This window comes from Lycorma delicatula, chromosome 1, assembly GCF_047948215.1.
Source record: "Lycorma delicatula isolate Av1 chromosome 1, ASM4794821v1, whole genome shotgun sequence".
NCBI lineage: Eukaryota > Metazoa > Arthropoda > Insecta > Hemiptera > Fulgoridae > Lycorma > Lycorma delicatula.
Window position 1 is genome coordinate 197,175,437 of NC_134455.1, and position 17,302 is coordinate 197,192,738.

The 17,302-nt window shown below is 32.3% G+C and overlaps 1 protein-coding gene across 7 annotated transcripts in view; it reads right to left on the reverse strand.

The window, feature by feature from the left end:
* Nhe3 (Na[+]/H[+] hydrogen exchanger 3) overlaps nucleotides 1–17,302 on the reverse strand; it is a 211,701-nt gene that overhangs the window by 39,309 nt on the left and 155,090 nt on the right. Inside the window, exon 15 of one of the 7 annotated variants that reach the window (XM_075369818.1) lies at nucleotides 13,097–13,381. The exons of the other annotated variants lie outside the window; for them this stretch is intronic. Coding sequence (XP_075225933.1) covers nucleotides 13,346–13,381 — 36 coding nt within the window. The 3' untranslated portion in view covers nucleotides 13,097–13,345. Of the gene's footprint in view, nucleotides 1–13,096; nucleotides 13,382–17,302 lie in introns of those variants that run through there. 7 annotated transcript variants of the gene reach the window in all.

Genomic DNA, 17,302 nt, shown 5'->3' on the forward strand with positions numbered 1-17,302 from the left:
TGCAACATAACAATGTTGTCGCAAACGTTCTTCCCAGTGTATTATCCTGGTTCCAGAAGCTTCTACATCTTCAAGTTCCAATGAACCACACACTTATAATATTGGTGTTTATGTAGGAAAAGACTTGTCTAATGAAAAAAAAAAATACTGGATGTCTTGGACAATATCTGGAAACCAAATCTAGGGTTTCTTTTTCCAACAAAAGGAGAGAGAAATCTGCGATTTTAGTTTAAATGGCTTTACCGCTGGAAGTGGCTTGCATATTCCAAATTTAAGGGAGGGAGTTTTTGTAAATTTTGCACACTTTTTGCTCCAAGATATGGTTTTTTTGGGGGGGGCGAAAAACGCCTGTGCGTTATCATCGCCCGGAATTTTCTTTAATAAAAAGCTAAAATAACACTGAAATAATAAAACTAAATAAGGTTTAAAACTAATATAAATTATATAATAAAAATTTATTAAAAAAAAGTTAAAAAAGTGAAATAAAACTCAAAACTAATATCGCAGACGGAGTCTTTAAAATATAAAAGCTAAAATAATAGAAAAAGGAAACTATATAAAACTTAACTAATTCTGATAGCGAGTACAAAAGGCTCCCTACTCGGATAATAAAATTAAAGGCATAGAACCAAAAAAATCAAAATTGAAAGTAAAGGAAAAAAATTATCAAAAACTCTTCTAGCGTAAAATATATGTGATAATATTAAATTTCTTGCAGTAATCTAGTACTACGCAAAAACAGAAACATCCGGTTCAAAATTTCATTATCATTGTATAAGATACCATGGATGTTTCTGGGTAGATTAAATTTACGACGCAACGCCGCATAGCATAACATATGCAGCCTATGAGAATGTGGTGCACAGTCATGAGACAGCTGATATGGTGTTGGATCTGGCAAGCAACCCTTGGGTCAACTTTGTTGTGAGAAATTTGATAACTGGAAGAATGCTGTCGAGCAATTTTCAGAACATGAGAAATGTCTTTATCACAAAGAAACTTTGGAGGTAGCCGGTACTTTAATTGAAGTTTCATGTGGGAAGAAAAAGTCTATACATATGCTAATAGATATGCAGCAACTCAAAAGAAACTAGAGAACAGGAAAAACATTATTTCTATTATTGAGAGTATTTTGTTTTGCAGGAAACAATGTATCACTCTGCGAGGCCACAGGGATTAAGGACAAATAGAGGTCGAGGTCGACCAAAAACCAGAAGAAAATGATGGCAATTTTAGGGCACTTCTTCACTTATGAAGTAAGACTGATACTGTATATATTGACGTGTAGTGTTGGAAATGTGCAGTACACCAGTCATAGAATACAGAATGAAATAACTGAAGTATGCAATGATGTGATTGTTTGAAATCTTGTGACAGAACTTAATGCCTCCAGTTGCTTCTCTATTCTCGCCAATGAGATGTCAGACATATCAGGCTCAGAACAATTATCACTGTGTGTTCATTACATTGATACAAAAAATGTTACTGTGAAGGAAAATTTTCTACAATTCATACTATTATATGATGTGATCGGAAAAGGAATTAAACGATGTTACTGGACAAGTTGCATTCATTAAATGTAAACATAAATAAAATTCATAGTCAAGCGTATGACGGAGCTGTACATGTCAGGAAAAGTAAACTGAGTCCAGACACATCTAAAGGAAATAATTCTGACAGCTACATATGTCCACTGCTTAGCATACAGCCTCATCTTAGCTGTAACCAGTGCTTGTAAAGTAATTTCCATAAGAAACTGTATGGGTACAATATCGAGTCTGTAACAATTTCTTAATACCCCTAAAAGGCAACATATTTTAAAACCTGCGATAAGTGAACTAGAAACTACAACTTCACGCCGTGAAAAACTTGTTCAATTTTGCACAACATGTTGGTTGGAAAGGTATAATTCCATGGCCGCAGTGGTGGAATTGTATGACCCTATTATTGCAACCCTTCAAAGCATATCAGAATGGAATGACAAAGACTCATCCTCACAAGCAAATTCACTTTTATGTGTTTTGACTGACTGTAAATTTGTGATATAACTGTTTTGAATTTAGAAACAGTTTTCTTTAAGTCTCCCATTGTGTAAATTCCTGCAGAATTCAACTATTGATCTCATGGAAGCAATAAACCTTGCTGAAGATATTAACAGTGAAATGAAATGTATTCACAAAAATGTTGAAGAAGAATTTTCTAAAATTTTCATTTGTGTTTCTAAAGTCTTGAATAGGTTGGAATCCTCCATTCAAACCCCTCGCATGGCAGCACGAGCAAAAAACCGTGTAAACTTGGACTTATCATCAGTGATGCCAAAACTTTACTTGGATACCTTCATGTCCCAACTAGTTTCGCATTTCTTGAAACACAAGGAAATATTGAAAGGTTTTCAGTGCCTTTTACCTATGAACCCAGACCTTCTGCCCTGCCATCTCAAGTTTCTGCTTTCACTTTGCTCACAGAATTCTATGCCAGTGACATAAGAAGTGTTTGCCAGGAAGACCTGAATAATGAATTAAAATTATGGTGCAGAAAAATTGCAAGTCTTGAAAAGGGAGATCAACTGAAAATGGCTATAGAAGAGTTAACTATGTGCAATCCCAACATAATGTCAAATATGAACTTTGTTAGAAATACTAGCTGCACTCCCAGTGTCCACATGTACAAACAAATGATGTTTCTCAACATTATACTGTCTAAAAAAAAATTTGCATAATTCTAGTGGAAATACACATTTGAATGGATTAGCACTCTTCGACAAACATAGAAACTACATTCAAACTACAGAAGATGTGTTAAATGAACTAATGAAAAAGAAACATCATTTGGACATTGTATTGTGAATGCTGAAATTTCCGAATGTAGTAACATAATATGCCACAGGCTACGTACATTATAAATACTATATTAATTTAACTACCAGTACTCTTTTTAAAGAATGATTTTTCAAAACAATAATGCACTATAGTAGAGTACTGATTTGAACGTATGAGACAACTGTATTCAATTCTTTATTCAAATTCCTTTATAGAATATGGATTCATCAGTGCCAGTTTCATTCTTCAAGCTTGGTGAGTTCCAAATTGACATGTATTTAATTAAATTTATTTCATTATATTTGATTGCTTCTATGGATTTTATATATTATGTAAAGTGTCTTACCTATCGTATAAAAATTAACTGTTGACTAAAATAGATGATTATTGTGTAGCCTTAAGTGTAATAATGGCATGTGGCACTGGTACAAGCATTTTTATTATACAAAATGAAATATATGTTAAAAAAAATTGTAGCCTAAGGGTATGAAATGTTATAGAAAATTTTATTAGGTTATTATGAATTTGTTATATTCGAACATTGTAAAATAAATATATTGTAACATGATATAATAATAATAATGATAATGATAATAATAATAAAACACATAAAATTTAAAATACAGGTGTCAATTGTAAACTATTCTAATAATGACCTCCCCCTTAACAAAATTCTGTGTACGCCACTGGGCTGAGTTATATAATCATGGTGATTCGTCTCAGAATGATATCAAATAATAATATATAACTAAAAATATAAATATATATGCTACAGGATTAATAAAATTCCAACACAGAACCATGAATTACTGTTTAAAGAGACAATAACAGAAAAAATTTTTACTGCAATAAAACAAATCAGAATGGAATAATTACAGAGAACTGAGGATTTATTTTATTGTAGTACAATCAAGTTTTCAGAGATCAATCAGGCTAAAAAATTCATCAAATTTTCATTGGTTATAAGACAGTTGATAGGTGGGCGAAAAACGCCTGGGCGTTATCATCACCCGGAATTTTATTAACAAAAGAGTAAAATAACTCCAAAATAATAAAGCTTATAAGGTGTAAAAGTAATATTAATCATATAACAAAAATTTATTAAAACAAGTCAAGAAGGCAAAATAAAACTCAAAACTAATACCACAAAGTTGTGGTAAACATGACTTTGAAAGTTTGGTTGATTACCAGACATAAAACAGTAACATATGTTTATGATTAAAGCAATTCACTTTATATTCATTAACAATTTTTATAAAGAAGCAGATGGAACAGAAATTTTATTAAAAAATTGAAGCAAAGAAGTAGAATAAAGTTTACCAATAAAATTGATAGTAGTCAGATGTTAACTTCATTGGATTTAACTTGAGTTAGTCATCAAGTTCTTTTGAAATTTACAGAAAAAATCACACACTGATGGATGTTAATAATATATATAGAAACATTTTTTTTCATTCTATGTTCCATAGAATGAGAGATTTCAACTCAACAGTTTTCAGGTCAAGTAGGATCCAATCTGGTCTGAAATTTCATTGCATAAATATAAATGGACTGTCTGAGGTAGTCAAGTTCAATGATTTTATTATGACACCAATGAAAACACAAAGAAATCAATCAACAAAAAATGTATTTTGACAGCAAAACAAAATTGCTTCAACGAAACAAGAAATACTGGATACTGGATAAAACATGAGCACAAGTTGCACATCATTCTTCATGTTAACACTTACATAACATCAACATTAACATTATTGCAACTACATCTCGGAAACTGACCTCTCTCACAAAATGTCAGAAATGATAAGGATAATTTGCAGTTTTCTGGTGGTTAATGAAATCTTGATTATTTTGAAAATTTGTATACTGTGAATTTATACTGATTTAGTTTACTGGACAAAGATTGAAAGAATAAAAAACTTAAAGAAGAGGGAGTTGAAAAAGTAAAAATCATGTAGTTTTTTTATTATTTTATGAGATTATTTATATTCGAAGTAGCAACCGGAATAAAATTACTGCAGAGTTGAAGCCATTATTAACGGGTGTATTATGTATGTGTATGCATATGATGTATAAGGCAGAGCACATTCTAGTGGGTTGACAGGAGAGAATAGCACTGAGAGAGTGGGAGATAGTGTACTTAAAAATGCATTTACAAAATTTATCTTTCTATCTTTTATTATCATAAACAAACTTTAATTTTTTTAAATAGAAACAAAGTGTAAAACGATCTACTTTTTAGTATGTTATATTATTATAAGAAGTGCATTGAACTACTTCATCGTTTTATAAATACTGAATATTTATTTTTTCTTTTTGTTAATAAATCATGGTAAATACAGAGAGGATCTTGAAAGCATTTACCTAAAGCATTTAGGATTAAAAGCATTATATGTTAAGGAAGATAAGGAAACCTCTTTAGGTTTCCTTATCTTAGCAGTTAAAATTAGGTTCCTTTGAACCTAATTTTAACTGCTGTAGAAGACTCAACATAAAACATATTGAAAAAAAAATTAAATGTATCTATTAATTATTGAAAGAAAATGCTTTAAAAGAAATACTGTATTGTTCAGAGTACAGGAGAAATTTTATGATTGTTGAGAATAAGAAAATTTTATATGTTATATTTCTGATGAAAAACTAAGGTTAAATATCTAACAGTTTAGAGGATATACATTTTTAAGGTGTATTTTAGTTAAATGGTTCTAAGAGTTAAATTTTTCTCTCGTAAATTAAACATAGAATAGGATTTTCTTCAAGATGTGCTGAAGAAAACATAAAAAGCTTAAAACACAGTTTGAGACATATAAGGCATATAAATATGTGGATTAGAAGTATACCAGTTAATAATGAAGGACAAGGTACCTAAATGCCACAAGTTGAGATCAGTCAGAGGCAAAAAAATACTTTTATTCAATTTCAACAATGCAATGGCAAGCAATCTTGGCAGAAAACAAAGAGAGAAACAAGGAGCTGACAATTTGGTAATTAAAGAATGACTAAAACGCTATGTGAATCTTCTTCAATGTATATTGAATAAAGAAAGTTTGAGTCAGAAAATGAACAGCCAGATTTATTATAGTCCAGAAATCAAATGTTAAAAGATTACATAGTATTTTGGCATAGAATGTGAAAGGACAGAATGTTTTAGGAATGTGAAGGATAAAATTGGGTCCTGAAATGAAACGACTAGCAGCACTAGATAGGGAATCTTGGAGAGTTGCATCAAACCAGTCAAATGACTGAAGACAAAAAAAAAAAAATTGGGTTAACAGTTTTTATGGAGTAAATTAATGATTTTGATATCTTCATTGAACTTCATTAAAACTTATTTATACTTTTACTGAAGAAATTGAAATTAGGAAATTTGAAAGCAATTTAGTTAAAAATCAATGCAATATAGGCAAATCTTAGAAGGGCATTGGACAATTAGGTTTCATTTCTTTTTTTAGTTATCTGTGTTTTATAGATATAAATATATGATTTCTATAATGCTTTATAAGTGCTAGTTTTATTTATAATAATTTTACAAATTTCTGTACATTTGAAGAAGATTATCGTTTAGCAAGTGATGAAACCCAGATCATTTTCATTTCAATTTTTAGGTTTTTTAATCTTTGTAATAGATTTTTGAAAATTTTTTTACAATCTTATTTCATGGTATGATTCTGAAATGGGTTCTAAAATTATAAAAAAGTTAATATTATGGAATATATGGAAAAAATAGCTACTGTAAGAATAATAAAAATTAAACAATTTTTTAAATAATAATAATTAGATCTAACTAAAATTATGTCAATGAGATGAACTGGCATGACAGAATAAATGGAACATCTTAAATAAACTTTCAAGAAATTTAAAATGAAGCACTTATAGTACAAAAAATTCACTTAATATGCAACGAGACAGTAATAACCACAATCCTTCATATCATATCACACGGTCTAAAATTAAAGTACTGCAAACTGCGTCAAAAACTGGAATCTGAGACCATGCTGAATAAACAAGTTAAACTGAATACTTTCAGTATACTTCAGAGCAGAAAGAGACATCATAGTAAAAAGAAGTATTACAAGTAAAGTACATTGTAAAGTCATAACACGTCCTGAAGAACTGCTTATTAAATACTAGAAAAATAATGCTTGTTAATCTTCAATCTCTTTCTGCATTACCAAACTGTTCACTATTGTAGTATTTATAGAGAATTTGAGGAGTTACTCCAGCATCAATTGGCTAGTTTCAAAATGAGCATTTTTAGTAATAAGAGAAATAAAGAGGATAAGGGATATATAGTGTAAAAGAGGATAGGTTTTAAAGCTATTTCATATAGCTTAACTTTGATTTAGAGTAATGAATCACAAATAAAATGAAAGAGCAACTCTTAGTTTTCCCCTACAAGTGCGTTCAATGTGAGCACTTTCACCACACAGCACACATCCAACTGATAGGGAAATTTGTCCTGTACTTTAACCAACATGTCTGGAGGTATGGAAGCAACAGCTGCTTCAATCCTATGCCTCAAATTGGGTAGACATACACATACACACAAGATTCTTTATAAAATCCCAAAACAAAGAAAATGACATGGGATCAGACCATGTGACCTTGCAGGCCACTGCAAACAAGCTCTACCATAGGGTCCATGCAGACTGATCTAGTGCATTGTAAGTCCATTTCACATTGTAAGAGTTTATGGAAATTTTCTGACTCTTTCCCATGTACAAACATTATACATGTTAACTTTTCCACTAAGATGAAATGTTAACTCATAACTAAAGACAGTATGGTCAAGAAAGTTGTCTTCATGCTGCAACATTTTGATAGTAAGGTCAGCAGGCTTTAAACCCCATAGCAGCTATAAACAGTATGTACACACATGTAAGCATTTCCTTAAAACATTCCATGCTGTCATCACTAGCTTTGCTAGTTTGTGGCCGGCCTTCCTAACTTCTTCTTCGACTAAGAAAAGACTCCCTGACACATTCAACATTTTCTTCAGACTCCTTTGGTCATTCTATAGGATGACCAAGAGGATGGAGAGGAGGTTCTATAGATGACCTATAGGATGAGAAGAATATACTCTTCCCTTTACACAAATATCTGGTTGTTTCAAACTGATTATGCCATCAACAAATGATATTGTCACTCAGAGGATCAAAATTAAACTTTTTATGGAACGCACATTAAACTGTAACAACAGATTCACATTTAGTAAACTACAAAACAAAAATGGCTTTCTGCTGAGGAGTAGCTGTCAAGTGGAAAGATAGGGAATTAATTTACAGCCACATGCATAATTAAAATTTTATTTTTTGCTTCTTTGAGTTTAGCTTTAAATCAACACTGTACGCCTCATCAAGAGATACTCAAATTAAAACCCCAATATTCTTCTTTCTACACTCACTATATGATTGAGCGAGTAGGCCAGGTACTGTTCTTGTAAACATAAGAGCATCATTTTAATAATAAACTGTCTGTCTTCCTTTCTTCAAGAAAAAGAAGGGGCAACAATAAGTGACTAGTAAAACAAAAACAGTGATAGATTCACAATTATATCCTGCATCATACATTATAGAGAAATGTGTTAAATTCAAATAACTATATACTAATCTATATTAACACAAATCACAAAAAGGTTTTCAACTAAACAAGAGTGCATCAGAAATGAAGAATTAATCAATAAATTTCAAATAATCACATGAGACTTATGAAATGAAATTTATGACTGAAAGACTTAAAAACTATACTATTGTTAATTATGTAAATTATTTATTCAGACAGTGTAAACACAAAATTACACTACACATTTTAAGATACTAATGTAAATCTGCTACTAATGTCTTATAATGGAATCTGATAATAATACCACATGCAAGATTGACGACATCTGGTTATGGCATTTGGATCTGTCCCACATGATTTCATAGAATCTTTGTTATTGCATTTCTTATCATAAATAAATGGCTGTAAATTTGTTCAACATAGGTGTTTGTCTCTGTTTACAGTTTCCAACCTATCAGAGTTTGAATTAATATGATATCTCATGATGTTTACAGCTTTAATTTACATTTCTTATAAGTACAGGGTATCATTTTTAAGTGATTTTATTTTGAAGAGAGCAATTCTTAGTCATATTTATAAGATTAAGAATTGGGTGCTGTAAATTAATGTTGAATGATCAAAATGAGTTGATCTATGCTAACAACTGGTATGATGCACAGAGAAGTATACCTTAAAGAATTATACTTGTTACAATAAAAAAAAATAAATTAACAAAGCACATGTAGAAGGAATTCAAAATGCACTTTGCAAGAAGAAGCAACCACAGAAGTTCAATGAATTTTCATTATTTGGGCTTGTTAACAGCATTTGATATATTTTTAATACTTCTTTTGCTTAAATTTATATTATATGCACTTTCATTTTACAACTACTTTTATACCACATTTGTATGCCACCTTTTCTCCAGGATGAATTTTTAGCACATAATCAATGTATCTTTCATGCCAAAAAGGAAATTAATAGCTACAGAGAGTGTTAATTATTTTATTTATGCTTTAGATCTGATCTAACTAGGAGAGAACTGACCGTAATGAATACAAATAAATTCATAAAGGAGAATGGTGCCACTAAGAATTTTATCTCAAGCCTTTTAAAATCATATTAATTTGCAGTCTTTATTCTTGACACAGTGTTAATGGAAATCCTCAGCATTACTTAAAAAAATTTTATACATTACGAATTGTATAATATAAATGTTTACATTTTATTATAAACAGGAAATGAAAAATGTAATAATGACAGTATATTGGTAGCCAAATCAAAATCAATAATTATGTGTCATATAACAAATAGTACAGAATTACATGTATCATATGGATAGTATAATAAGAGATTGCCTAAAGCCCAGTAATGAAATCATGACAACAATAGTTTGTGTAAAAATATTAAATAATGTGAGCAATGTTTCTTTAAATGAAAATACAGCAGGAAATATAATTAATCAAGAAGTTCATAAGTTCAAAATTTTTTCTCAGTTTTGAATCATTGAACTGACAAAAATTACACGTATGCTTACAAAAAAAAAAAAAACTCTTGTGCAGGGCAAGTCATTTTAACATAATGTTTCTTAGTTGGGCTAAGAAATGTTAATATTTCTGGTTGCTAAAATTTTGATAAAATGTATAACATAAGTTTAATTTTCAGTTGGTGAGGTGACATCATTTTGACACCCTTAGTTTTTTGTTACTTTTTACATTATTTTTAAGTAAATTTTTAATTTTAGTTATTGTTAAGTGAATAAAGGTTTTTAAAACTCTTTTAAAACTTTAAACCACTTTTTAATACAATAAAACACTTTAAAATAGGAAACAGGAAAATAGTTTATTCCATACTTCAATTTCACTTTCATTTAGAATATAATGCCTGTTACCAATTCATAATATATTATGTGCTGCAACTCCTCGGTTCTACTTTATACCATTTAAAATTGGATTTACTCAGATAAAGTTTTCATCTACTTCCCCATGTTTATCAATCCTTACATTTTCACCAACCCCTAACTTCGACCTCAGAATCTGTGTCATGTTCGCTGACAATACAGTCATTCTGATCAACAGCCTGTACCTCATTTCCTACAGCAGCCATCTTTCAATTTCTATCTCTAGCCCATTTTTGATTACCATTTGCACCTTGTTCCTTATTTTGACTTGTAATTGATTCATTAATATCTGAATTTTCACTTTCCCATCCATCTAGTTCACAAAGAATTGCTTCTTTGAATCTGATCATTCACATTCATTTTTACACTGGAAATAATTAATATGATTTGCTAATAAAACTGAAACAACTAGATACAAATAAATTAATATTTAAGCAAAAATCCACATTATTTGATCATTTTATGAAAGGAGTTTGAAGTTACATAAATGGTGAGCACATGTCAGTTTGACGTCGAACACTCAATTGAGAAAAATCAGGCACTAAAAATTCAGTGCTCAGCAATCTAACAATAACTAAAAAATACCCAGCTACTTCAAAGCAAGTTTCATTATGTGATCAAGGGTGGCATGTGATCATGTAGCAACCAGACATGTGCCATCATTTTGACGTCACCTCACCAGTTGAAGGTTAAAATAATTACATACTTTCAAGGTAAATCAAACATTTTGAAATAAAGCCCATGGGATTTTTAATGGGCCAAATTTTTTATTCGATTTTTGGAGGGGATACATTTTATTTCCTACCCCAAAATCACGCATGAGGAGTCATAGAGCTTGTTTTTGGGCTCCAAATACACTGGTAGTGATAAAAATGGTGTAGATGGACTTCTTTGCTCACAGTAAGCCTGGATATGTCAAGACCGCAAGGAATGGTGATGTCTTGTAAGAGGAGCGGCAAAACTAAGAGGTCTCCCAGGGTGACCCTTGCCTGGAGCCTGAATGATATTTCTGCAGGGGGAGAGGTAGTGCCAGGGACTTCTGAACCAACAAAGAAGAAGTCTAGAGAACCCAGCACAGAATCAGAATCATCGGAAATTGATTTATTGTTAGAGGGATATACAGGTGTTGGTGGGATTATGCAAAGCCCATCCCACCACAAGGAAGGACATTAGAGACACTGTGATTCGTCTCCAAAATCATGACAAAGACCTGGTCAATGGATTGGTGATCTTACCAGGGAGGAGGACACCGTAGATAAATACACACAGACTGTGCATGCGGACCCTATGATCTTGAAAGAAATAGCTGAGAAGAGATGGCCACATGAATTGCTCGAAAGGACCACAGAGGAAGAGGGATATCCACAAGAAGATGACGATTGTACCAAGATCTATATCTCTTGAACTTAAAGAGCGACAAGCAGGGGCTTTTTCCTAGACATATTTCCCTTGTTGTGCTGGACATGACACATAGACTCAATGAGGGAATAATACCCCCAGGGACAGTTTTCCAGGATGCTGCCAGAAATAGGTTGAGATCAAATTAGGAAAAAAGGCTACCTGGAGAAAGCTAGTTAAGAAACTGGACATAGACCTATGGGATAGGGCATATAGGATAAATACAAAAAGGTTTGGGAGACCTCTTGTACATGTATCAAGGGTCCATACTATGAGGGCAGTATTAAGCCTATTCTTGTTGGTTGAAATTGAGCATTGTGATATTACTATGCAGAATGGGAGGAGATTTACTATAAGTGAACTCCAATGGGCTGCGAATAAGATTAACAAAAAAAAAGCCCTGGTCCTGATGGCGTGTTAGGAGTAATGATGACAAGGGTTGGTAACAATCTTGTGAGAAGCCACTGAGGTACTGGCTAGGGTTCTACCGAATTTACGAGCCCTGCAGCTAACCAGGACCCATCAGGGTAAGGCTAAGACGGATGCATAGTAACTATTATTATGTGAATGGTAAAGTGAGTGGGAAACTACAAGCAAGGGAGCCTGGACATCGACTTTGATGTCCAAGATTTAACCTTGGCTCAAAAGATCTGGTGAGGTGAATTTTCATCTGATGCAATTTATGTCAGGAAATGGGGATTTTGGTGAGTATCTATGTACGTTCCGAATTAAGGACTCCTCAAGATGTGCTTATTGCGGAGAGGAAGATACGCCAAAACATACATTTTTGTCTGTCCATGATGGAGGCAGGATATAGAAGTTTCAGGACTGGGTGTGACAAAAACCAGAAACTATTGTTGCCCACATGCTGTCTAGCCAACAGAACTGCGATACTGTAGAGAAATATGTAGCAACAACTCCATTGTAAAGAAGTAGAACAACAGGAATGGAATGTTGATTGGATGGCTTTCAATGACTAGAGAACTGAGTACAAGGCTGAAAATTGAGGGGGTGATGGACAGCCCTCTGTTGAGACATTGTTCGTCCACGACTGGGCAACCTTGATGATGCACGGGGATTCTGGATCCCCTGAGCTTGAAGACACTCCCCACCGGGGCTAAGTGATGCTTAACTGCTGGTTTGGCCCCAGGGAGGAGAGGGTCGATGAGATATGAGGTTTAGTCAGTGGGGTGCAGGCACACATATGCACTCTTAATTACATTTTGCGGAACCTGTTAGCAAGTTTGACACATCATCCGTAAATGGGGTTCCTCAAACTCATTGGAGAAAAAAAATAAATGGCTGATATACTTTAAGGTATGTAGGTGATAAAAAATGTTTTATAATAATAATAAATATTAATAAATAAACTCCATAATAAGAAATTAAGAGCAATGTAATTCATAGAATGAGAGAGACATTTTCAGTGTTGATTTCATATTACAACTTACAAACATATTAAAAGAAAATCAAATTATTGATATAGTGATAAAAAATGTAAGTAAACGAAAAAGGAATAAAGGAAGAGATTGTGTCTGTTGTTAAAACTGGAACTGATCAGATCAAAATATTTTTTCCTCATTACTTTCTTAAATTATATATTTTTATGGCAGTAGTAATAACCATTTTGGGTGTAATGTTTAGGATTGGGCTTTATAACTTTTCTCCAAAATAAAAACTTTAACAAAAGTCAGATCGAGCTTCCACAAGGTACGTCTGGATATATCTGGAACAAATAGGAGAAATTTGTCTGGTGAACTGAATCTAAACAGACTTCACAACTTCACCTATCATCAAGTAATACCCCACTATCACCTCTCTAGATCACATTTAGAGTTGTAACTTAGGACTTAGTCCTACATGACAGTCAAACATGAAAGATCTTTAAAGGAATACGCCACCGGTTGAACCAAACAATACCAGAGTTCAGAGAAGCCAGCACTAGGATACCATTACAAGGTCAGAAGCACTGGAATGCCCTAACACTGCACGCAAGAACAAGAACAATATAATATCCAAAATCAAACCGAAATAAATCACCTTTCCACACAATGTAAACTCACTCATGTAGAATGGTAAACTAAAAATAATATCCAAACTAATGAATCAACACACAATTCACATTATGAGACAGCAGGAAATAAGAAACACTAACCAGGACACTGTAGAATTTCAAGGATATAGACTTCACAAAAATATACCTGGGAAGAGAGTGATGAAAAGCATCTCACAGTTTGGAACAGGCTTTTTGGTCAACCTCAAAATAGTAAACTCCGTACAAGAATTGAAGTCAAAATTAATAAAAAGCAACTGAAAAAATAACAATCATGAATAAACTTGAAGTCCTAGTTAAGGATCTTAAACAAATCACAGAAGTATTGGCCTCCAAAAACCCCATAAAAAGCAGCAATGGTGGAACAGCGAATGTGATGAAGCAGTGGAGAAGCGCCATCAAGCAATACACCAATCTCAAAAATCAGAAACATCCTTTCAAAATCTAGTAAAACAAAGAAAAGAAACCACCTGAACTCTAATGAAAATAAGAAGACAACACCATAAATACTAAAAATGCATAAATAATTCATCAAAATGCAGTAGAGAAATTACCACAAAACCTTCAAAAAACATTTCCAAAAATATGAACCCTCAATCCCTTGTTTTCATCCTTCATTATAACAAGTTCTTCAAAATTATCCTAAATTGCGAAGAATCAACAGAACTCCTAAATTTCGACACCAGCACATCAATAACAACACCAGAAAACATCAACCCTCCCACAATAAAAGAAGTCTACCAAGCACTGAGTGAGATGAAGAATTACGAAGTGGCAGGAGAACATCAGATCTCTGTAGAGATATGGAAACATTCAGGAAGACCAGCAAAAATCCTCCTTCATCAACAGCTTGTCAACATCTGGATCAAAGAAGAACTACCAGGGCACTGGATAACAGCTCTCATCCACCCGCTACACAAAAAAGCAGACAAACTGGACCCTAACAACTACACGGGAATCTCACTCCTAAACACAACATACAAAATTCCTTCAAGAATTATTCTCAACAGGATCGGTTTAAATATTGAGAAAAAACTAGGAGAATACCAGGAGGTTTCAGATTCTGGAGGAGCTGTGCAGACCACATCATAAGTCAAAAACTAATAACTGATTATAACAAAAAAGAAGCACAGACAGGGTGAAAATGTTTGCTGACTTCAATAAAGCATAAGACTACACCAAAGAAAATCCCTACTAAAGATTCTAAGACACCTTATCAAACTATATTCCAAATTAATACTCATGATAAAACTGACTCTCACAAACACTAAGTCAAAAGTGAAATTCAGAGGTGAACTTTTGGAACCATTTGAGATTAAAACAGGATTGTGCCAATGCGATGGACTCTCACTGCTACTATTCAACTGCGCTCTGGAAATGGTTATGAGGGAATGCCTCAAAAAAGTTCCCAAAAAATAAAAATAGTCAAAAAAGTCAAAAGAAACTGCTTTGGTTTCACCAATGCTTGGCACTGCTAGCAAATAACATCAACAAAATTAAAACACAGAAATAAGAACTTCAAAACATTGCAAATAAAATTGGCCCCAAATATCATTCAAAAAGACAGAAATTATGCCCCAAAAACCAACAAAATTGAAGGAAGTATACATAAACGTCAAAAAAACATTAAAATAGTCAAAACCCAAAATAGCTCTAAGAAATAACAAACAACCTAAATGAAAAAATCTTAATCTAAACAAAAACAAAAAACTAGCTAAAGCACAAAAATTAACCTAGTAAACCTACAGTAAAGAATCTGATGTGGGTAGCACATGATTTCCTTGTATGCCTATTAAATTACATATACACATTTTTTTTAAATGAAAAGTACATAAAATTTTATTTCATTAATAACTTCTAATATTTTTTCATATTTTTTTTCTTTTATCGTTATTTTTAAATTATTATTTATTGCAACTTTTTTTTTTTACAATTAGAGGTTAATAATTATTAATAAATCAATATATTTAAATTAAAAAAAAAGGAGATGAGGTCGGATTTGAACCGATCTGCCTTCCCCTTGTAAGATCCAAATATTTCATTAATTAAAATTTTATTTGGCTATAACTCTGGAACCAATGAAAATAAGAACCACTTATATTGTTGAAAAGCTCTCAATGAGGGCTTATTACTGCAGTTAAGGAAAAGTCCAAAATTCAAATTTTTCAGACTTTGGGCTTTTTGGACACTTTTGGTTTAGTCAATTGTAATAAAAAGGAGGCACAACCTCTATAATATAATAGGATCTGAAGAAAATTGACACCACAGAACAAGATGAAATTAAATGAAAAAAAAAAAAAAAAACGAAGACTAAAAACTTGCTTCACTCAGATGAAATAAATTCACAACATGAACATTTTCAACACCAGAAAGGGCACAGAGATTGGAATGTATGAAAAAGTACTGGAAGGACCACCAGGCTCAACCAGTCCTTCAAAGAGACTTGAATAATGGACTGGATTACTGGACTAGGAAAAGTGATCCTATGCGGTCATGAAGGAGAAAAAAAATAAAACCATTTTTATTTTTTAATAAATGTAATAATCGTGAATAAAGGCTGAAATGATATAACAACTAAAAAAGATCTTCTCTTACTTGGTGAGTTATATTTTATTGCCCTATGAGGAAGATCACTTATTAATATTGATAATAAATAAAATAATATAAAATGGGTAGTTATGTTATAATTTTGCATAATTTTTATATAATTAAGGCAATATGTATATATACATATATATAAAACAATAACTGATATAATAATTAACAAAAATCACATATGCATACATACAATGAAATAGAGTTCAACTTAAAAGAGGCCCGCCACTCAGTAGTTTATACTAAATGAATATTTTTGTTAAAATGCATGTGTTGGTATGAGATGGGAAAATAATATGGAAGATGTTGGTACAACTAGAGCCAGAGCTGGAGTGGGGAGGAGTGTTTGTTTATTGCCTGCACATCTGAGTAATGTCAGTCTGTTTTGAGCATTGGCTTTTGAACAAGGTTGTATAATCATCTGTTATTGTTTGTTAAAATGCAGTTAATTGTTAAGAACATGTATTTATAATGTAGAGTTATTTAGAGATGAAATCTTAAGTTGTGTGTTGAAGAAAGTTCAGGGAAAAATTTGAAAAGGAAGCATCAGTGAAAAGTGTTATTCAAAAGCTAGTTAAAAAATTTTTGAAACAGGTTCAACGTTAGATCAGAAACAGCTAAGTATGACAAGTAAGTTTTAACTATACAGGTTATGCAGGACATTAAGCATGGCAGTTACAAGATATCCTCATACATCTTTGCAGAGACTAAGCCAGGAATAGATTATTTAAATATGTTCAGCCCACACTGCAGTGAGGAAAATGTTATCCATGTTAAAATGTTATCCATATTGAAAGCATATTTTCCATGAGCTAACTAATGCTGATTATGCTAAAAGGGACCGCTACTCCCAACAGTTCAAAAACTTCATTACAGGCAAAACATTGTCATTTTTGATCAAGTGTTTCTCACAGATGAAGTATGGTTTCACTGTAGGTGGGTATATTAGTAATCAGAACTGTTTGACCAGGGGGACTGAAAACCCACATATTTACTTTG